The sequence below is a fragment of the Selaginella moellendorffii genome, unplaced genomic scaffold (assembly GCF_000143415.4).
Source record: "Selaginella moellendorffii unplaced genomic scaffold, v1.0 SELMOscaffold_3, whole genome shotgun sequence".
Lineage (NCBI taxonomy): Eukaryota > Viridiplantae > Streptophyta > Lycopodiopsida > Selaginellales > Selaginellaceae > Selaginella > Selaginella moellendorffii.
The window spans coordinates 1896074-1916629 of record NW_003314264.1 but is presented as its reverse complement, the minus strand read 5'-3'; the positions used below and the strand labels follow the sequence as shown (position 1 = coordinate 1916629).

At 45.5% G+C, this 20556-nt stretch overlaps 7 protein-coding genes across 10 annotated transcripts; 2 read left to right on the top strand and 5 right to left on the bottom strand.

Annotated features, from left to right (window-relative positions):
* Positions 1-6143: 6143 nt before the first annotated feature.
* Positions 6144-7029, bottom strand: LOC9643461 (isoprenyl transferase). The gene is made up of 2 exons (XM_002963205.1): positions 6668-7029; positions 6144-6594 (listed from the first exon to the last, which is right to left on the bottom strand). The coding sequence occupies exons 1-2, from the start codon at positions 7027-7029 to the stop codon at positions 6144-6146; spliced, it is 813 nt and encodes a 270-aa protein (XP_002963251.1).
* Positions 7030-7559: 530 nt separating this feature from the next.
* On the bottom strand, positions 7560-9030 carry LOC9655186 (uncharacterized CRM domain-containing protein At3g25440, chloroplastic). 3 transcript variants are annotated; one of them, XM_024668569.1, is made up of 5 exons: positions 8716-9029; positions 8511-8670; positions 8036-8443; positions 7723-7962; positions 7560-7661 (listed from the first exon to the last, which is right to left on the bottom strand). In XM_024668569.1, the coding sequence occupies exons 1-4, from the start codon at positions 8844-8846 to the stop codon at positions 7759-7761; spliced, it is 903 nt and encodes a 300-aa protein (XP_024524337.1). In that variant the 5' UTR covers positions 8847-9029; the 3' UTR covers positions 7560-7661; positions 7723-7758. The 3 variants fall into 3 exon arrangements, with proteins under 3 accessions (XP_024524337.1, XP_024524338.1, XP_024524339.1); XM_024668570.1 differs by having other exon boundaries at positions 7560-7962; positions 8716-8856; positions 8902-9028; XM_024668571.1 differs by lacking the exon at positions 7560-7661 and adding an exon at positions 7684-7701 and having other exon boundaries at positions 7752-7962; positions 8716-9030.
* A 258-nt stretch (positions 9031-9288) lies between these two features.
* Positions 9289-11580, top strand: LOC9655185 (pentatricopeptide repeat-containing protein At4g02750). The gene has a single exon (XM_024668136.1). The coding sequence runs from the start codon at positions 9289-9291 to the stop codon at positions 11578-11580; it is 2292 nt and encodes a 763-aa protein (XP_024523904.1).
* A 1803-nt stretch (positions 11581-13383) lies between these two features.
* On the top strand, positions 13384-14733 carry LOC9643460 (GDSL esterase/lipase 6). The gene is made up of 4 exons (XM_024668130.1): positions 13384-13710; positions 13826-14038; positions 14225-14369; positions 14429-14733. The coding sequence occupies exons 1-4, from the start codon at positions 13384-13386 to the stop codon at positions 14731-14733; spliced, it is 990 nt and encodes a 329-aa protein (XP_024523898.1).
* Positions 14734-14838: 105 nt separating this feature from the next.
* On the bottom strand, positions 14839-15543 carry LOC112343992 (dof zinc finger protein DOF3.1-like). The gene has a single exon (XM_024668120.1). The coding sequence runs from the start codon at positions 15541-15543 to the stop codon at positions 14839-14841; it is 705 nt and encodes a 234-aa protein (XP_024523888.1).
* A 638-nt stretch (positions 15544-16181) lies between these two features.
* Positions 16182-16988, bottom strand: LOC9643458. Its single transcript, XM_024668340.1, has 3 exons — positions 16878-16988; positions 16717-16822; positions 16182-16607 (listed from the first exon to the last, which is right to left on the bottom strand). The coding sequence occupies exons 1-3, from the start codon at positions 16959-16961 to the stop codon at positions 16438-16440; spliced, it is 360 nt and encodes a 119-aa protein (XP_024524108.1). The 5' UTR covers positions 16962-16988; the 3' UTR covers positions 16182-16437.
* Positions 16988-20512, bottom strand: LOC112344149 (nuclear pore complex protein NUP214-like). 2 transcript variants are annotated; one of them, XR_002991609.1, is made up of 10 exons: positions 20178-20512; positions 19992-20132; positions 19888-19945; positions 19706-19839; positions 19560-19657; positions 19230-19506; positions 17499-19173; positions 17254-17437; positions 17144-17197; positions 16988-17025 (listed from the first exon to the last, which is right to left on the bottom strand). XR_002991609.1 is itself a non-coding variant. In XM_024668339.1 (9 exons), exons 1-8 carry the CDS (start codon positions 20430-20432, stop codon positions 17268-17270), a joined length of 2808 nt encoding a protein of 935 aa, XP_024524107.1. In that variant the 5' UTR covers positions 20433-20512; the 3' UTR covers positions 17004-17197; positions 17254-17267. The 2 variants fall into 2 exon arrangements, 1 of the variants encoding a protein (XP_024524107.1); XM_024668339.1 differs by having other exon boundaries at positions 17004-17197.
* Between the last annotated feature and the right edge of the window lie 44 nt (positions 20513-20556).

Here is a 20556-nt window from a genome sequence, read left to right as displayed (position 1 = left end):
TTAGTTAGGCTATACACAACTATATCATAGTGTCTTTTTAGTTAAACCTGTTGGTAGTGAATATATTTAAAATATATTTGGATATTTTAGAATATTTTACTATATAACGGTTGTTATTCATTTAAATTAATCTTATAATTTATAAACATGTTTATAATTTATAAACTTTCCTAAACACTTCCTAGTATATTCTTTTTATTGTACCATCTAATGGTTAACATGCAATAAGATTAATCTTGATTTATAAATTATAAACGTATTTATAATTATTGATCAATTTAATTACTCAATGACACTACTATTAAGCAAACCAAGCATTGTTGCATGTAATGCACAGCAAATTATTACAATACCTTTTGTATTTTAACTTGTCAACCTATACTGCCATGTGTTGTTTAAAAGTTAGCCTATTAATTCTTTATTGTAGACTTCTGAGCTATTTCTTAGGCTCCAGGCTAAATGATAGCCTACTTGTCTTATTTTTATAGATCCACTGTCTTGTAGCTATTTTATATTTACTTGTTTGACTGTTTATGCATTGGTGAATTTGAAACTTTATTTGATTTGGACTTTATGTATACCTTAGTATATAAAGAGGGCTTAATTGTTAATGGCCACAGATTTTTGCCTAGTAGTGTATATATCAAAAGTCTTGTATAATTTCTATGGCAATGTCAAGTTGGACTCCTCCTCCTTCTAGTCCTGAATGGCCTTTTGCTCCATCTACTAGGGCTTCTAATGTTTTCATCTGGGGATCTACTTCTTCCAAAGATGAGGAACCAAATGCTTCTTCCAAAGATCAAAAACCAAACGCTTCATCAAAACTTTCTTCACAAATGCATGGTGATGAGCACTAAAAAGTGGAGTTATATCCTTATAAAACAAGTGAGGAATACTTGTTCTAGTGCCTAGACTCACCCAATCATGCTAAAGATTGCCCATTTCATCAACTTGGTGCACAAATGAATTTAGAGTAAGAACCATCTGTTGAAGAGACTGCCCATCATTAACATTTCATCTGATTCTGAATGTGAAGAGGTTGTGACACCACCATATGGTCTTCATCCCAAGAAAAACCATCTAGCTGAAGGTGGAGTAAAGTTTACTAGCGAGTCTGACATTGGCTAGAATTTCCTTTCAAATAGCAAGTGTGTGCTTGAATATGTTTTAATAGCATATATAGGCTTCTATTTGGGGTCAACTAGTTCTTTATCTATACTATAATGTTATTATTAATTAATTTTTTATGCTAATAGTTCTTAGGTTTTTTTTATGTAAAGTAACTTTGTCAATACTTGGTCTTGATAGTTAAATTGGATTAAGCTACTTTACTTATGTAAAACTTAATAGTAATACAATATTACATAATAATTGTGAACCTTAGTGTATATCTAGTTAGAGTCCTCCAACAAGTCTATAATTATTTCATTGACATCAATTCCATGACTCATTTTAGGCTGTTTTAATTTTCCTACTGCTGTTGATGGTGATGTATCCTTGAGCTTGATTTTTTTTATATAAGCAACTACATCTGAGTTCTCCTCCATCACCATCACTTGTCTCTTATCATTTTGATATGCTTGGAGGGAGTTCCTTGTGCCTGCAAAAAGGTTTACAACCGTGCCAGCATTTGGTGTCATAGAACGCATGATGAAATCCAGAAAGTTCACATAGATCTCAGACCTTCTTATCATGTTTGAGTCATCATCATATAATGGCTTGATGTCTTCTTCTTCAAACTCGAAGTGCTCATTATGAAGGTCCCACTGCTGTTGCCATGAGCATTGGAGTGGTTTCCTTTAGGTTCACTAGGGACATTCAAAGTGTCAATTTCTGCATAGTAATACAGTTAATTAGAAAGATAATTATTTGTGATTAATTACCTTTATTTTACCCAGCCAATTAAGTCTAAAGCCAAATGGGTAAACACTAAATATGGTGTATGTTCTCTCGATTATCATCACCCGCCGTTGAATCTCCCTAAACATGGATGTTGACCATCCATATAGAAGATTGCAATCCAACCATCATCTACCACCATTTCCTAGGAAAATCCCAAAACATGGTGGATGATATCTTTGCTACAAATCTGTCATCTTTCAACCTTGCCTTTATCATTCCTATAGTTGTGGGGTAGGATAGTTAGTATGAGGTGATGTCACGAATGTGACTTAGTTATTTGTCAGCTAATCCTTTTGGATATTCTTTCCTTACTGCTATAATACTAGGAGGTCGGCATTGTTACACGCATTATCAATTCCCACTTGAACTAGTTGAGAAATTGGTCAATGACCATGCATTTAAATTGGATAAACATAAGATAAGAACCTTATGTGTTTCTTGCTGAGCATTGAGAAACATATATTATTGGCTTGCACTTGCTAGTATAAAAAATCTCTGCAATATTGATATTGGTCCTTTAATATTCACTAGATGATAGCTTACCGTGTCTGCCAAACACCCTCGCTATTATACCCTTTATATTAGTTTCATTCCAGTCCTAAATGCTATTTATGGAAAGTGTCTAGATTTGCTCATTTGGCATATTTACCATGTAGAGATTGTCCTGAACACAATGGTGTTCGTCCCATATCCAAATTCTCAATCTAAGGACATTCCATATTTAGTAAGTTTCAAATTTATCCTAGAGATTAACTCTTGATACTAAGGAAGGAGGAAGTTGGTTGAGTCTTAAAAGTTTGCATTTCTAGATTAAGAGTCATTCTTTCTTTAGGATGGAAAATTTTCCACAAATTTTCTTAGGTTTTTTCAATGGCTAATCTGTCAATCACTTTGTTTGAAAACCATTTTATTTTCATAAGCTAGTACAAACTAATGAAGGGGTTAAAATTGACTTCAGTTGGCTTAAACATTAATAGGTAGTTTGTATGATGTAACCCAAAAAGGATGTTAATCTTTGGGGTTAAAGCAATTGAGTTGGATAGAGTCTAAAGTTGGTGTACAAAAGTGGATATTATGCTTTTTCGAAAAGATGACCTTTATGCTTTTCTTTTGTAATATTATGCTAAGTGGCAGGTTGTATCTTGCATTTTGTTATACTCTATAAAAATAATGAACTCTTATTAATCTAGATTTGGTCTTGGTGGCTCTGTGCTTTGGCTGATGATGGTAATGTCTAATTTAGTTGTTTGAGGTTGAGATGTTAGTACCCATACTATTGCTTTGTTTATGAAGAGGTTGTGTACCAACATGAGTCCATCTCGTAGTTTTCACTTTAGTTTTGGCTAAGTATTAATCATGCATAGCTAGCCTTTTCAAGGTTTACTCAGAGTTGTTAGCTAAATGCATTAGTAAGCTTATTGTAGTTGAGTTGAATTCAAGTGGTCATTTAGTTCGTGTTTATCCATGAGCCAATATCTCATACCTAAGGTATTACATTTATATTGGATAAACATATGACTTGATGATGTGAGTTTAATGTTTGGGTCTTATGAAGACAAGTTGAAGAGTGATTGTTAGTTGCTCTACGATTAATGATTACTTGTAAATTTTGTTGAGGATTGTTTGACATTTGCTTTACTTGATAATGATTTAGCAGTGATGGGCTTGCTTTACTAGATGGTTGTAAGCAACCAAAGATTACGACTTGAGAGATGATCCATGGGGTTCAAATATAGAGGGAAAGGGCCCATGAATAAGAGTGCACCCCCTTTTCCAATTGGTTAAGGGTCTTGGGATATTTGGGGTTAAGTGTCCTTGGGTTTGAATAGTATTGGGCTGAGTGACCTCCCGCGAAGTCCAAACTCAGGAGCTTACAATGGTGTTCCGAAGGATTATATTATTAGACTTACATGGTTTTTCCATATTAGCATATTGATTCTACCTTTGACAATGTCATTTGGTTATGTTTAGTCTGTGGTGTTGGATTTCATTGAATCTTGGATGTGGTGATTCACTCCTTGATAATGTGTTATCTATAACTAAGTATTGTTGGAGGATTGGTCTTAGATATTGACTAAGGTATTTTTAACTTTGGTTAACTTAGTTTTTGGAGAGTTTTGAATGGTGATTCACTCTTGCTTTCTTTTAACTTTGTTTTAGAGTTGATGGCATTGAAGTGATGCCTTATCATTGACATTGCTGATATTGAGATTCAATTGAGATGAGATGTCTTTCCGTAGGATTGATATTACGTTTCATTAGTCTTGATGAATATAGTGTTAATGTTTGGGTTGTAACTTTATGTTATTGGCATTTGTGCATTTACTAATTAACAACTACGTTGGTATTCAAACAAGGTAAGTGGCAAGTTGAATTAGTTGTGTTCTAGATAAATTTTTTTAATAGGGGTTGAATTTTGAGCTTTTCTTTGAAAAATGATTCAATTATAGACTTTACTAGCTTTAAGAGAGAAGAGTTAATGATTAATATTGAAATATTTGAATCTTTGTTAGATTTGAGTTTTTTCTTATGCTTATTATGCAGTGAGTTATGTCTGGCTATAGATAGATTTATAGAGGATCAATTAAATGATCACTTGTTGAGCATCACTTTGTTATGATTAATTTTTGGATTGATGTAAAAATGCTCTTCATTAGCTTCGCATTATGAAGTTTAGCTTATAGATGTGTTAAGGATGATATTAATGGTTATACTATGATTTCTTCTTTAGCATTGAAATTAGTTCATGCGAGACTCGTGATTATTGTTAAGCAAGACTTAGCTATAAGCTTCTTTGAGCTTTTAATTGCTTGAGTTTTCATGCTTGTGATTTATTTGTTTGAAATTGATTAAAAAAAAGGCATTTTGGCTTATTAACTTCAGTATAAGGTGATATCAGACAAGTAGGTGTCCCAAGGAGTTGTAAATAGAGGGGGTGAGTGTCTCACTATATTGATGTTTGAGACCAAGAGCTATGACTTTCTAATTCCTCTTGTTGCAAAGTTCTAAAGACAACTTTTTTTGTTATGTAGAGAACTGCCAATCAGGCCACCAATTGTTCCTCCAAAATTCTTCCAGGCAATAGTTTCTCGCATTTAGGACTTACTGCTTGATTCTTATGCCCAGGCTTAGAATCACTTTGTGTGCCTCGCATGTACAGAGAAACTCTTGCTCCATAGAGCTATATTACATTTTTCTCTGGTAACTCAAAGAATCACATGCATACTAAGTCTTGTCTGTAAAGGGTAGGTTTGCTTCCAACGCACATCCAATTGAACTGGAGGAGCAAGTCTTCATGTCAATTGATATGGAGGATTGTGTCCACCATTGTTCTTCTCGAATTGAAAGTCCTTACATCCATGGTGGTTCTGATGCTATTATACTCGATTGCAGCACCATAATGACGTCTAGAGAAGATAAGTCTCACCAACGTTGGCAATCAATCAACGAATCTGGTGATTGAAGTACTCACCCAAAATGAACATGACCAGAGCATTTGAGTTGGAGCTGATGAGTTGCTGTGGTGGCGTGAATGGAACCTTGCAAGGGAAATTTGATTCACTCTTCTGATTCTCTGTGGTGTCTTCATTATAATTGCAAATTCGAGTTTAGGTAACTTCTATAATATCTGAATTAATTTACCACGATCTCAATCAGAAGGTCCAATTAATATTGTTACCATGTAACATTATACATGTATATATGTCCATGTATTTATGCTTCTACTGCCACAAGAACTCTAAATTTCAACAACACTAGAGTAGTTACTAACAACCATGGACAGCTAACTGTAAAACCCTGATAAACAAACTGTAACCTCACACATGTTGGTAAATGCTCTAAACAAGTAAGGATATTCATTCATTCATTCTTATTTTGTTTACATAATCTCATGGTGCCCACCAAGAAACATGAGACCAAGGAATCTTCTACTATCTCCATCTCTAGTGTGCTTAGTGTCACCCACTTCTGGGGTGTGGGTCTCTTGCGGCACTATTGCCTTTTGCCTGTTGACTAATGGTTGATGTATGCATCATGTCCATGTTCCACTCTAGTTATCTATGAAATCCCCAGTGTTAGTGTTATTGACACATGTAGTTTTGTGCTTTCTTTCTTAAAGTATATGACTAACCATCTTGATACACCTAAGATATATTTATAAAAGATTTTGTGATTACTATTGCTCCTTTTACTCCTTTTATTGTCCAACAGTTTTTCTATCTTACTTTATGCCATTAACTCTAGTGTCTTACTCCGAAGGTCCTCATACGCCCCTGGAATTCCACCAGGGCATTCTTGTACTCCTCTTTTCCAAAATCCGGCCATAGCTTCTTCTCAAACACGAGCTCCGAGTACGCGAGATGCCACAGCATGAAATTGCTCAGCCGCTGCTCGCCGCTGGTGCGAACGAGCAGCTCGGGCGCGCCAACATCCTCGCACCGCTCGCCCAGCATCAATCTCTTTGCCAGGTTGATCTGGTCAATCTCCTCCACAGCCATTTTCCCCTGCTCCACCTCGCGCGCCAGCGCCTGGCACGCCTGGACCAGATCGTTGTGCCCGCCGTAGCCAATCGCCATGACGAGTTTCATGCCCGTGTTGCCGCTGGTGATGGATTGGGCATCCGAGATCTTGGCCTGGAGCGGGCGCGGGAGCCTGGCAGTGTCACCAATGCAGCGGAATTGGATCCCATCCCTGACCAAAAATCATCACTCAGTCAATCCATTTCCATTCACTGAATGAAAAGCATTCGAGATATTCCACGCACAGCAAAATGGTGGCAGGATCATCGAGGCTGAGAACTCTGTCAAATTGCTGCATCCACTGATCCACTTCTTCCCTGGGCCGCAAGAAATTCTCGGTGGAGAAGGCAAAGAGCGTGAGCGCTTTGATCCCCCAGTCGCTGGACAACCTCACGATCTCCCGGGCGTTGGAATAGCACGCCTCCGCCGCTGCTCGCAGCTGGCGCTCCTTGGCGATCCCTCGCGCCTTCGCCCACCGCGAATTCCCGTCCATGATTATCGCAACGTGGTTCGGGAGCCGCAAAGGATCCACCTCCGCAGGCAAACGCGTCGTCGTCGCGCCGAGGCGGGAAGGGTAAGGAGCGGCAATGCTGGCGGTGATGGCCATGAAGCAAGAATTTAGATTCGAGAAAGACAATGTGATTCGTCCCAGAGGAAGAGTGCCATATAAATACGCTGTATACCTCTTGTATTTTCTTATTTCTTTGAACACTGTAATTTGTCTCCATTGAAGTAATTTGTACAGCAGAAAAATTTACAAGAGACCAAAGCAACTTCATTCATTCGTGTACTATTTACATGGTCTCACACCCGCCAAAATGTCCATCTCCAAGCTTTTTGTGCCCAATGTACAAAGACACTGTACACGTGGTAAACGATTGTGAGTAACAAGCAAATTAAACCACGCCATACACAGAACTAACCTTTCTCATCGTAACATTTTGATCCGATATGTTAACTACCGAATATCTCGATATGTCAACTACTGACTATTTGAAATTTATGCTTCCTTCATTTGAAACTTATGCTTCCTTCACTATTGGATGTCCTTTCGAGCGGAGAGCTTGCTTGCAAAGGTCCATCTCCATTCTTGGTTCCCTTATTGGTGGTGGAGTCTAGACTTTGCAAAACAAAAGTGACGAAGAAAAGTAATCTTGATGATAACTACCAATTTGCTTCAACCTATGGAGTGTGAGCTTGGGTAAGAACATACCTAGTTTCTCTTTGTTTCTATAATATCTGCATTGCATAGTTAAAGCAGTAGGATATTAAACTCCATGTAAACTAAACTGATGCTTACCAGAGGAAAAACTCCTCGCTGCGTTCCATGGTGAATTCACCATTGGAATTCCTCGTCATCGTCCGACTGGGAAGCGTCTGCTTGTAAATCCTCCCCTCTCTCTTCGGCCTCTACAATCGCCTTTCGCTGCTTCTCAGTGTAGACGGCTCGCAACCGATGCTTGTGAATCCTTTCTGTGAGCTCGCGCACATTGCGATAGAGGTGCTGCAGGGACTTGAGCAAGAGCGCCTTCTTTAGCGCCTGCACAAAGCTTGGAGAAATCAGAACATGGAAGATAAGAAAAGCTTGCAAGAAAGAAAAAACTACGACGCACCTTTCCCTTGTTGAGCATATTTTCAATCCGCGAGGGTGGCTGGTAACCATGGCTGAAATTCCTGCCTCGGTAGAGTATAAACGACATGGTCTCCTCGGTCACCGCGATAACCACAGCTCCACTCATTCTCGCCACTTTCTCGGCCATGGGCCGAAGCTTTCGCAGCGGATAGCCTTCGCAGTAGATCCGGAGCGTCTCGTGGTTGATCCAGTGAGAGTATATGTCTCTGATGAAACCTTCCCAGACGCCTCTCTTGCCGATGGTGAGGAAATCGTCGATGCAGCGGTTTCTCTCCTTCAAGGCAGTCATAAACTCCGGGCTCAGGTACTCGGGGTCGTGGACCGGCTTGTCCTCTGGAAAGTCGTATTCCTGGAGGATCTTTTTCTTGAGCTCGATACGTTCGTAAGTCTGAGAAAAGTTTTTCGTAAGTTTTTTGCTAGTTTCAGAAAATGATCCAAGAAAAGAAAAAGCTTACCTTCTTGAGCATCTCCCGCAAATTCTCGGCAGTCGCCACGTCCTCAGACAAGAACTTGCGTCCGACTTGCAAATCCTGGAGTTTGCGCCTCTCCTTCCAGGGATTGATGCGCGGCTGCTCTTCCGGAACCACATTCTCACAAGCGCGAGATTGCTGAACACTAAGAGCCCCAAGAGATCAAAAGAAGAAATCTGCGGCGTAGTACCTGCGGCGCTTTCTTCTGCTGCGAGAACCAGCATTGTTGCTGCTAGATCGTCGCGGAGATAAAAACGTGAATCTATGAATCAAAGAAGAAGGCGAAGAGGAACCGCGCCTTACCACCAAGCACCAATGCATTCCTGGGACCCTAAAACGAAGGCATTGCTACCTAGAGAACACAAGGATCTCTTACCTGTGAGCGATCACGTCCCAGTTTTATCGATCCGGCTCGTCACTCTTAATGTCCCTTTGCCCCCGTGAATCATTGAAACGAGGAGATCCTTTTTCTTGGCACTGACCACGATATGGATCTCTTGGCTTGGACGATGTGCGACTGCCAATTCGGATGAAGAGATGGGCCGAGAATGATATCGTCGCGCAGCTCAAGACCACCGCTAGCACCAGGAATCTGTCCCAAGGACGCTGGATCCACCAGCGACTCATACATGACGATCTTCTGCACTCCAGCACTTTCCTCCAAAATCTCGTCATCGACATGTACGGGAAGTGCGGTAGCGTCGAGGAGGCCCACGAGTGCTTCGCCCACCATAGCCAGAGGAACCTTTTCACCTGGAAAACCATGGCGGCAGCATATGCCCAAAACGGGCATCTGCAGGAGGCGGCAATGCTGCTCGACCGCATTCCGGAACGCAATGCCCCCGCGATGACGGTCATGATCACGCTCTACTCCCAAATCGGACGGCTGGAAGAGGCGCGGCGGCTGTTCTGGAGTATGCCGTCCAAGGACCCCGTGGCCTGGAACGCGATGCTCCAAGCAAATGCCGTGAATGGAGAGATCCAAGAAGCCTGGAAGATCTTCGACGAGATGGCTGCCAGGAACGTGATCACTTGGACGACGATGATCTCGGCAATTGCCGCGGATGGAGATTCCCTGCGAGCCCGGGCCGTGTTTGATCGCATGGCACAGCACAACACCACCTCCTGGAACGCGATGATCTCGGGCTATGTCGAATCTGGGGAGCTCCAGCCAGCTGTCGATCTCTTCCAACAAATTCCCGAGCGAGATCTCGTGTCTTGGAACGCCATGCTCGCAGGATTGGCACAGGCGGGCGACGTCTCCCACTGCCAAGCTCTGTTCTTCACCGAAATGCCCGAGAGGAACATTGTGTCTTGGAACACGATGCTCGCTGCCACGGTGGGGGATTCTTCCAGATCGAACGAGCTCTTCTCGAGGATGCCGGTGTGGAACCAGATCTCCTTCAACTCGATGGTCAAAGCGTTTGGGTCTGGAAATCTGGAACAAGCGAAGCTCTTCTTCGATCTACTCCCACACCGCGACGAAATCTCGAGAAATACCTTGATTGCTGCCTATGTCCAAGCCGGCCTCTACGCCGAGGCCAAAGATCTGTTCGATGCCATGGATCGCAAGAACGTCGTCTCCTGGAACAGCATGATCACAGCGGCGGAAGGAACAAGCTTTGCGGCCGATGCTTTCGCTCGAATGCCCGGAAGAAATCTGGTGTCTTGGAACTCGATGATCCAGGCATTTGCCAGCGGTGGCCATGCCGAGAAGGCAACAGCGATCCTGGATGAAATGCCGGAGCAAAATCTCATCTCCTGGAACTCGGCCATCGCGGCATTCAAGGACAGCGGCCTAGTGACCGAAGCAAGGGCGCTGTTCGACAGATTGCCGCGCAAGAACGAAGTGACATGGAGCGCGATGATCAGCGCCTACGCCATGAATGGATTTCTGGAAGAAGCATCCGGCCTGTGCTCCTTGGTGCCGATGAAAGAAGCATCCTCCCTCACGGCGCTCATCCAGGGGTATGCGCTCCACAACCGCCTCAAAGAAGCCACAGAAGTCTTCCAGCGATTCCCCTTGCTCCAAGACGACCTCATCGCCGTGACCTCGATGATCCGCGCGTATGGCGCCGCGGGATTTCCAGACGAATCCAAGGCCCTGTTCGATCGATTGCGGCAGCGCGACCTCTTGTGCTGGATCACCATGCTCGGCGCCCTCGCCCAGGGCGAGTGCATGGATAGGGCAGAAGCCCTGTTCCACAAAATGCCCGGCCACGATGCGGCCACGTGGACGGCCATGATCACGGCTTACACGCAGGCGGGCAATTTCAAACAGGCCAAGCTCTTCTTTGACACCACCAAGGAGGTCAGTGTTGTGTCGCTCAACGCAATGCTCGCGGCCTATTGCCAGCAAGGGAATCTAAAATATGCCACTGCCTTGTTCGAGAAGATGCCCTCCCAGAACGAAGCCTCTAGAGCGATTGCAATCGCGGCGTATTCCCGGCTAGGGCAGCTGGGCGACGCGAAGCGCGTCTTCGATTCGATCGAATCCCTGTCGGCGCCGGGTTTGAATTCGATGATCGGAGGCTACGCGCACGGCGGCTACCTCAACGAGGCGCGAATTGTGTTCCAGAGCTCCGCTGCAAGGGATTCCTCGCCTTGGAGCACGATGATCGCGGCGCTGGGGAAGAAGGGGCTCTTCGACGATGCGGTGGATCTCTTCCGGGAGATGCAGCAGCAGGGCGTCAAGGCGGGGGAGATCACTTTCGGGGCCTTGATCGCGAGCAGTAGCCACGGCGGGCGGCTGGAGGAGGGATGCGAGCATTTCCAGTCCATGGCGGCGGATTACGGCATCGATCCGGGAAGGGATCACTACGAGTGCATCGTCGATCTGCTGGCGCGGTCTGGGAGGCTGGAGGAGGCCGAAGAGTTAGCGAGATCCATCCCCGATTCATCGGCGTGGATGAAGATCCTTGGCGCATGCTGGCTCCAAAACGATCGCGCTAGATCCGCGAGAGCTGCCGAGTTTGCGCTTGACGCCAGGAAATCCGGTCCCTATATCCTGCTCGCCAACATTTGTTCTAGCGCAATTTTCAGTAATTATAAGTGACTTTAATACTCCATGTACTTAAGATGGAGCATCATGGCGTCGGTATATTCCAGAAACGACCATCTGCAGGGCGCGGCAATGCTGCTCGAGCGCATTCCGGAACACAATTGCGTCACGGCGACGGCCCTGGTTGGACTCTACTCCGAAATCGGACGGCTGGCGGAGGCGAGGGTTCTGTTCTCCAATATGCCGCACAAGGACACCGCCATGCAAATGTCGTCAATGGAGAGATCCAAGAAGCGTGGAAGCTCTTTGGCGAGATGGCTCGCAGAAACATGATCACCTGGACGACAATGATCAAGGCACTGACTGGGGATTCCCTGCAAGCCCGGGACGTGTTTGATCGCATGGCGCAGCAAACACCTTGTCCTGGAACGCGATGCTCTTGAGCTATGTGGAATGTGGGGAGCTCCAGCAAGCTCTCGATCTCTTCCAGCAGATCCCGGGCAAAATCTCGTGTCCTGGAACACCATGCTCCGCGGATTGGCACGTCTCCCAATGCCAGGCTCTGTTCTTCGCAATGGGCAAGAAAGACATCTTATCTTGGAACACGATGCTCGATGGCTTGAACGAGGATTCTTCCAGATGGGAGCTGTTCGTGAGGATGCCAGTGAGTGACAATATCTCCTGGAACTCGATGATGAGGTGTGGAGATCTGTAACAAATGAAGATCTTCTTCGATGGACTTCCACACTGTGACATGTTCGTGGTCAATACCATGATTGCTGCCTATGGACAAGCCGACCACTGCGCCGAGGCCAAAGATCTGTTCGATGCCATGGATGGCAGGAACGTCGTCTCCTGGAACAGCATGATCACAGCGGCGGACGGAACAAGCTTCGCGGCCGATGTTTTCGCTCGAATGCCCGGGAGAAATGTGCGATGATCCAGGCATTCGCAAGCGGCGGCCATGCCGAGGAGGCAGTAGCCGATGAAATGCCGGAGCAGGATGTGATCTCCTGGACATTCAAGAACAGTGGTGGACAAGCGACCAAAGCAAGAGCACTGTTCGACAGAGCGCCGTGCAAAGAACCAAGTGACAAGGAGCACGATGATCAGGGCCTACGCCCTGAATGAGTTTCTGGAAGAAGCATCCGACCTGTGCTCCTTGATGCCGATGAAAGACACATCCTCCGCATCCATGGACCATGGCTATGCACTCCATAACCGCCTCCAAGAAGCCAGAGAAGTTTTCCAGCGATTCCCCTTGCTCCAAGACAACCTCATCACCGTGACGGCAATGATCCGCGCATATGGCGCCGCGGGACTTCCAGACGAAGCCAAGGCCCTGTTTGATCGATTGCGACCGCGCGACCTATTTCACAAAATGCCCGGCCACGATGCGTCCACGTGGACGGTCAGGATTAGGGAGGGAAATTTTAAACACGCCAGAAAGCAATCTTCGATTCGAGCGATGCCTCGTCGCTTCCAGGAGATGCAGCAGCAGGGCCTCAAGCCGGGGGAGATCACTTTCGAGGCCTTGTTCTCGACCTGTAGGTACGCCGGGGACGCAAGCATTTCCACTCCTTGACAGCGGATCACGGCATCGATCCGCCACGGGATCACTACGAGTCCACTGCTGAGGCTGGAGGACTAGTGAGATTCATCCCCAATTCATTATCGGCATGGAAGGTGTTCGCTCATGTTATCTCCAGAACGATCTCCCTAGAAAAATTTTACTAGGAAATTAGTTTAGTTTTTAATTTAAACCCTAGCCCGAAATGGGAAACACAAAACGTCCATAACAGGAAAAGATCCATAATAAAAATGGATTTCTACTCGTCCTAACGCAGAGATTTTACCATGGGCTCTCACTCCTCTACTCTCTTGCTTCTCTGCGTGGCGAATCTAGTAGCATATGCCTCAGCTCTCCAATACTTCCCAAATCTAAGTACCAGGAAAGTCCCAGGCTTGTTTGTGCTAGGCGATTCTACCGTGGACGCTGGCAACAATTTATATATCTCAAACCCCATCGTCGAGGTCTCGGTGCCACCCTATGGTGACACTTACTTTGGCCACCCCACGGGGCGATACACTAATGGAAGAACACTCCCAGATTTCTTGGCTACTTCACTTGGATTGCGTTTTCCAGATCCTTATCTCAAGCCCGATAAATGGATCGCCCAAGGGGTAAACTTTGCGTCGGGAGGAGCTGGGCTGCTGGAATCTACAAACGCTGGAGAGGTAATGTAGATAGTCTCGTTCATAACTTTCAATTTGTACGTGATCGTTTTTTTACTTCCAGGGATTGATGAGCTTGAACACTCAGCTAGCGCAGTTCCATAATCTCACGTTGGCCAGGCCAAACCCAGAGTTTTACAAAGAATCGGTGTTTATCTTCTCTATGGGGGCGAATGATATCATGGGGAATTACCTCGCGGATTCTACCTTGCAAACGCAAGTTACCCCGCAAGAATTTATCGGTAGAATGCTGGGAGCTTATATCTCTGCGATCAAGGTAACTATGATAGTATATTTTAGTAAGACCATGGTAAGCTTTTCATGATAAATTTTAAAGGCGTTGTATAGCGATGGAGCAAGGAGGATTATAACACTTGGGCTGCCGCCACTGGGATGTATACCAAGAGCCAGATTGTTAGTTGCAACTACGAATGGGAATGGTGATACTAATGGATGTTTCAAGCCCGCTAACGATCTTGCTTTGGCCTTTAACGAGGGACTTGCACAAACAGTGAAGTCACTGAGCGAAGAACTCAAGGACACGAAGATCGTTCTTGCCAAAACATATGATCTGACCATGAGCGCCATCAAATTCCCACAGGCATTTGGTAAGAGGATCAGAATCGTTTGTACAGTTTGCTAATATAACTTGTGGTATCACTTGTAGGCTACGAAGATGTGAAGAGTGCTTGTTGCGGAGCCGGACCCTTCAATGCAGCAGTTTTCTGTGGGGATTCTTATTTAAAAAACGATGCCAGAACCAAGCAATTCCAACCTTATTTGTGCCCCACGCCCTCCAAGTCTATGTTTTGGGATTCTATACATCCAACTGAGAAGTCATACTGGCTCTACTTTCGGTATATGTGGTATGGGGATGACAACGTTGTGGAGCCATATAACCTGGCTAAACTGTTTGAGGGCGCTTATATCCCACAGCCTCCATTGCCAATCCACTCGTCATGTTTAGTTTAGTACAATGACTAGTTTTGTACAAGCATTTTTCATGGCAAAAAGGTCTAAGGATTTTCTCCTTTTCGATGAATTAGCAAGATAGTATCCCTGGCAAGCTCTCAATGTCTATATCGACGTCATCAAACTCTTGAAGTTGTCCCAGAAGTTGTCTTCCACATATCCGTGCACAGTCGAATCACCACCAAGCTGCTCCAAGTTTTTTTGCACATCTCCGCCAACTTGCAGCGCACCACCAATCTCTTGAGGTTGCCTCCAGAAGTTGTCTCCGCCACCACCAGGTTGCAACCAGAAGTTGTTTTGCTCGTCTCCGCCAACTACTGGCGCACTAGTATTACCACCAAGCTCTTGAGGTTGCCCCCAGTAGCAAATCGTTTGCATATCTTCACCATCTAGTTGCCACGGAGTTTGAGATGGTTCTCCAGCGAATTTGCCCACCAGACTCTGCTCGGCTCTCTTCTTATCCATGCTGCCTCCTCCATCGCTGCTGCTGCTCGAAGCTTTGCCTTTCCTTTTACGTCCACCACTGGATGCCGCCCTTATCTTGCCGCCCTGGGTCCACTGTTTCTTGCATGCCCTACAAGCGAAGCGCGGCTGGTCACGCTTCTCGTTGTTGTAGTAATCAAACCGCGTGTTGTAAGATTGGCAGCGTGGGCACTGGTACACGTTGTCCGGAAGCTCGTGAGGCTCCCACATCTTGTCCAAGTTTTGCTCCCTCACTTGCTGTGCCGTGAGCTGGCAAGCCCTCTCGTTTCTCGCGCGCCGCTTCTTCACCACTACCGCACCATTACCTGAGCCACTTTTCTTCGCCATATGTCGCTCGGATAACCCTAAAGGGATGGAGCTTATTTATAGTCTGGAACCTTTTAGATACGCTAAACTGATGATTAACTCGAAATAGCACGTTTTAGATGCACTAAACTAATGGTTAACGTTAAATAAGCTCGGTAGCCTTTTAAACTCATATTTTCAGTTTATGTCGGCGTGCAAAAATGTGAAAGATACCCATCCTTTCATTTGGGTGTGGAGTACCAATCAATCAACTCATTCGTATGAGCCTACCAGTTGCTCCAAACCTGACCACTCAAAAGTGTCTTTGATAATTCACCACCCCTTTGTATCTATACAGGACAATCTTCTGCTGAGCGCGAACAATGAAACAAAACAAAATCCTTTTTGTTTTCGAGTGCTCAGAAACACCTGCCAAGTTTTCTCTCTCAAAATCCACGCTTTGTCTTAAGGTAACATCATCAACTCCACAAACTCAAACGCAAATAAAACTTCAAGTCACAATCCGAGAAGAACTCTCTGGCTCTATTTCGTAGTGCTGCGAAAAGACTTGGCGGACAATTCAGTGAACCCAGCCTCTTACACTTTGTGTACAAGCAAGCGTCACAGCGAAAGACGAGCTGAAAAAGAGAAAGAGGCAAAAAAAAAAAAAAAAAAAAAGCAGAGACAAACGTGTGGTGGTAAGATATTTGTGGTGGCAAAGGCGAGGCGAAGCATGAAGAGATAGGCCTTTCGTCCTTGCCGAGACAATGAAATACTCAAACATCCACGCAATTAAGTAGAACGGCCAAGCCAAGACAAGGCAAGAGTTTCGACAAACCTTCTGTGTGTCTGTGTGCGTTGTATGAGAGGGACAAGAGCTCCTCTCCAGCGTTGTAGTACATATAGCCTGCCATTCTTCTTCTCTTCCGCTACGTTTCAAGAGCCCTTTTGTTCTTTTGTTCGCTTGCTCGTCATCATATTTGGCTTTGAAATCACAAGCAGCTTTCTCATTTCCTCCATCAGCGCTCGGCAGTGCTTGCCGGTCTCTTGGTGCTTCTCGTAGGCCGTGAAGAAGCTCTTGTTCTCTTTCTTGAGCTCGTTCCACACTGCAGGGATCACAAACTTCCTTTTAAGTCGGGACTGAAAACGAATTTAAACAAAAATGACAAACAGCTCGAGGCAACTGCTAGTTAAAAAAAAAGAAGATTTGCTTGCCTGTGAGTGTGACAACGGGCTTCACGTTGGAGTGCGTGGACAGCGCGTCTACGCATTCGTCGCAGTTCATGTTGAGCAATAGACACTGCTCTATCAAACTTTGCACCTGCAGGAAGGAAGAGCCGAGACAAATCACACGAACGGGGCTGCGGAATTCTTACTTGAAGAATGTACTCGGCTGACACTGGCTGTGAATCTGATGCAGCAGCACGGCAACCATGCTCCTCCCTCTGCTCCGAGCTCATCTTGAACGCCACGAAACCAGATCGACTTGCAGCTAAAATTTGTGGATCACACAAATACCATTTCCTGCATGTTTAAAAAAAATCGCTAACACATTTCTTCAAGCGACTAGAGGAGAAAACAAACAAAAGGAACCTCTTTCGACTGGCTAGTGTGCGTTACGGAAGAAAAAAGAGGAATATACCTTGTGTCAGCTGGAAAATCTCCAACGAATGCTCGTAAAAACAAAAGCTACAACCTGTCAAGATCAAAGATTCTTACTTCCGATCGAAAAACAAAACTTAACACCCAAACCTTGCTTAACGACATCACTTTCTCATCGCTGTGAAAAGTGGATTATTCGGCGGTTGCGCAGCACCCGGGAGAAATCCACCAGGCGGTTGTACAGAGCCAAATCCAGGTGTCGCCGCATTACTTCCAGCAAAGCCCCCAAAGCCTCCGCTGCTAATGTTCTGACCAAGCGCTTGAAATCCACTACCTGTAATGCCCATTCAGTCAATTGCTTCCAAAATAAATAAAAAACAGTAGAAGACATTTACCTGTTGCTGCACCGGCAAAGCCACCACCCGATGCCGCGGCCGCAAAACCAGCACCCGACGTAGCACTGGCAAAACCACCACCGGTTGCCGCAGAAGCGAAACCACCACCCGGCGAAGCACTTGCGAAACCAGCTGCACCCGACACTGGACCACCAAATCCCACTTGTCTCGTCTGTCCGAATGCACCCAGTGCACTGCCCAGCGCGCTCCCAGCAGGCTGTCCGAAACCGCTCGAAGGAGCCTGACCAAATCCACTAGGAGCCGCGGCAGGCCGGTTGGAGAACGCACCGCCTTCTGGCGATGACGTAAAGCCTGTTCCCGGAGAGCTCAAGGAAAATGCAGCCGGCCTGAACAGCTGACCAGGTGGTGGTGCGCTCAGTCCTCCGAACGGGGTGGCCTGCGGACTCGGCGTTACGCCAAATGGATTCCCGGTTGGCGCTGAAGGCAACGCCGAGCCCAGGCCGAGATTACCAAAGCCCGAGAATGCACTCGAGGGGGCCTCTTCGTCCATGTCATCTTCATCCGGTGGTGGTCGCACGGCTTGAGTAGTCTGCTGCTGCTGCGATTGAAGCAAAGCCGGAAAAGGCGAAGAAACTGGAGAAGGGCCGCTGGCCGCCGGAACGTTTGGAAAAGGTGACGCGAATATATCGGGCTTCGAAGTCGTAGATGGCGGACTAGAGGAAACAGTCAGCTGACTAGTAGATTGTGGCGGCGAGCTGCTGTAACCGCTGGAAGGGACTTTTGTTGTGGCCGACATCATGCTCAGCGTGGACGTAGCGGCTGAGGACGATGCAAACGATAATGCAGTAGCGGGAGACGATGATACCGGGAAGCTGAAAGCTAAGGGCTTCACTAATGATGTAGTACGTGGAGCTGCAGGTAGAAGAGTAGCCGAGGTCGACGAGCTTACAACCAACTGGGAGGAACCGCTGGAGACGCTACATGTCGCTGCTATAGGTGCAGTGGAAATCTTCGGTTGTGACTGCGCTTGTTCACTGGTCGATGGCTTCGACTCCAACTGCTGGAATAATGACGGTAACGGAGCGCCTAACCTTGTAGAAACACTGAACGTCGGAGATGATGTGATCGATGTTGCTTTCAGATCCGAAGATGTGGGAGATGTGGTACGCTTCAGCTCCAAAGATGTGGAAGTTGCTGGTGTAGCCTGCACTGTGGAAGATGTAGCTTTCACTTCCAAAGGTCCGAAGGACACAACAGCCGGTGCAGCCTTCAACTCCAAAGATGGTAGCCACGCTGATGGTGGTGTCGCTTGAGTGGTCATGCTTGACGTTTTCGTGATTGAGGCCGGGGCGATAAAAGCTGACGCGGGACGAATAACATTCGTAGAAGCTCTTGACATGTCGGGAACCTTGAGTGCTAAAGCACTAGAGGACGGCGGTAACGGCTGCGATCTTAAACCCCCGTCACCAAAAGGAGGCGAAGAACTCTGTGAAACGATATCCGTCCTGGAAGAAAACGAAGGCCTGGTCGTATCCAAAGATGTCGCTGCAGGTGCTAGTACGAGAATTTTCTCTTCTGTAACACTTGGCTGCTTCAAAGTTGACTGCGGCTTCATCGTTTGAAGAGCATTGGAGGTTGATTCAAGCAGTTTAGCCTTCCGGTTATTGACCACCCCAACCATCCTTTTGATCGTGGTTTTCGTTGCTCCAATACCCTGTAAAGTGTAAGGAGCAAAAGAGTAGGAAACGAAAGAAACGGAATAATGCTTACGCTATCCAAGGAATCTCTTCGCCTTCTTGTGCTTTCCGCCGGCGCGAAGTCATCACTCAAGATAGACTTGGATGGCGTAGAAAAAACACTCTCGGTTTTAGTCTGCGGTGGCTTTGTCTGCAATAAAGACGACTGCATTTTCCGTGGCCTTAAGGAAGTAACGCTTGACGATATATTCATCGATTCCATCAAGTCCGCGAGATGCACACATAGCTTATCAGCTGCTTCCATTTGAAAGTTTACTGTGCTGTAGAGATTTTGAACAGATTGGAAGTCTCTGTGCCACATACAAAAAATTAGATCCATATTTCTTGACAAATTCATTCATACCCAGCAGTAGACCGCTGTTTTGAAGACATATTCTGGCGTCGACTTATTTCAAGTGTATGAAGATGAGACTCGAGATCAGAAATTTGTCTTTTCAATGTCTAAACAAACCATGGTTAGGAAGAGGCATGGGAACGAGTAGTATGTACCTCATCTGCATTGATAACGTGCTTTCGCTTGATGTCCATTTCCGGGTGAAGCTTGCGGTGAACCCAGAGGTCCTGATATCGGCTATCAGATGCTTGTTCCACTCGGCTTTCCACGTAAATTCTCCATGCGTCAACTAAAATTTCCAGCTCAAATTGTTACTTGTAATGAAGGACAGTAATACCATCAAGGCTTTGATCCCGAAGCTCTTCAACAAACTCACAATGCTCTTGCAGTTTTTGCTGGAGTTTAAAGAATGTAAGCATCACACCGAACATGGAAGGTTACCTTAAAACTACGGCATCGCGCTGAAACGGCTATAATTTCGCTTTCCAGCTTGTCTACTCCAGACCTTGTTAAACCGGATCCAAGAGAATCTATCTCGATAATATGCATAAATCCATCAATATCATCAGCGATTTTCTTCACCTGCAGAAACAAACATTAAAGTATAAAAGGCACAAGTTCAAGTACCTTATCCATTTCTGCCAAAAACCCTGCTTCTATTTCGGAAACTCCTTGTGATCGTGAGGAACGTTTCTCAACCTCATGAGAAGGAGCGTCTTCCCTTTTAAACGATAATGGCTGACTCTGGACAGGAATTTTTGATGCTCCATCTTGAGGTAAAGACGGTTCTTTCTCCTTTTGATTAAGATCCAGCTGAGTTTTACGCAACTGCTCGTTCACAGTTTTTGATGCAGAAAACGTCCTTGGTTGAATGCCATTCATGGTGGTAACAGTTTTCGTAACCTTAGGCTCCACACGTACAACTGTTGCCGGAGCTGGTGTTACAGTCTTTTTTTCGGCATCCACCTAAAACATAAATCGGCCTTACACATTCATTCCCAAAAAA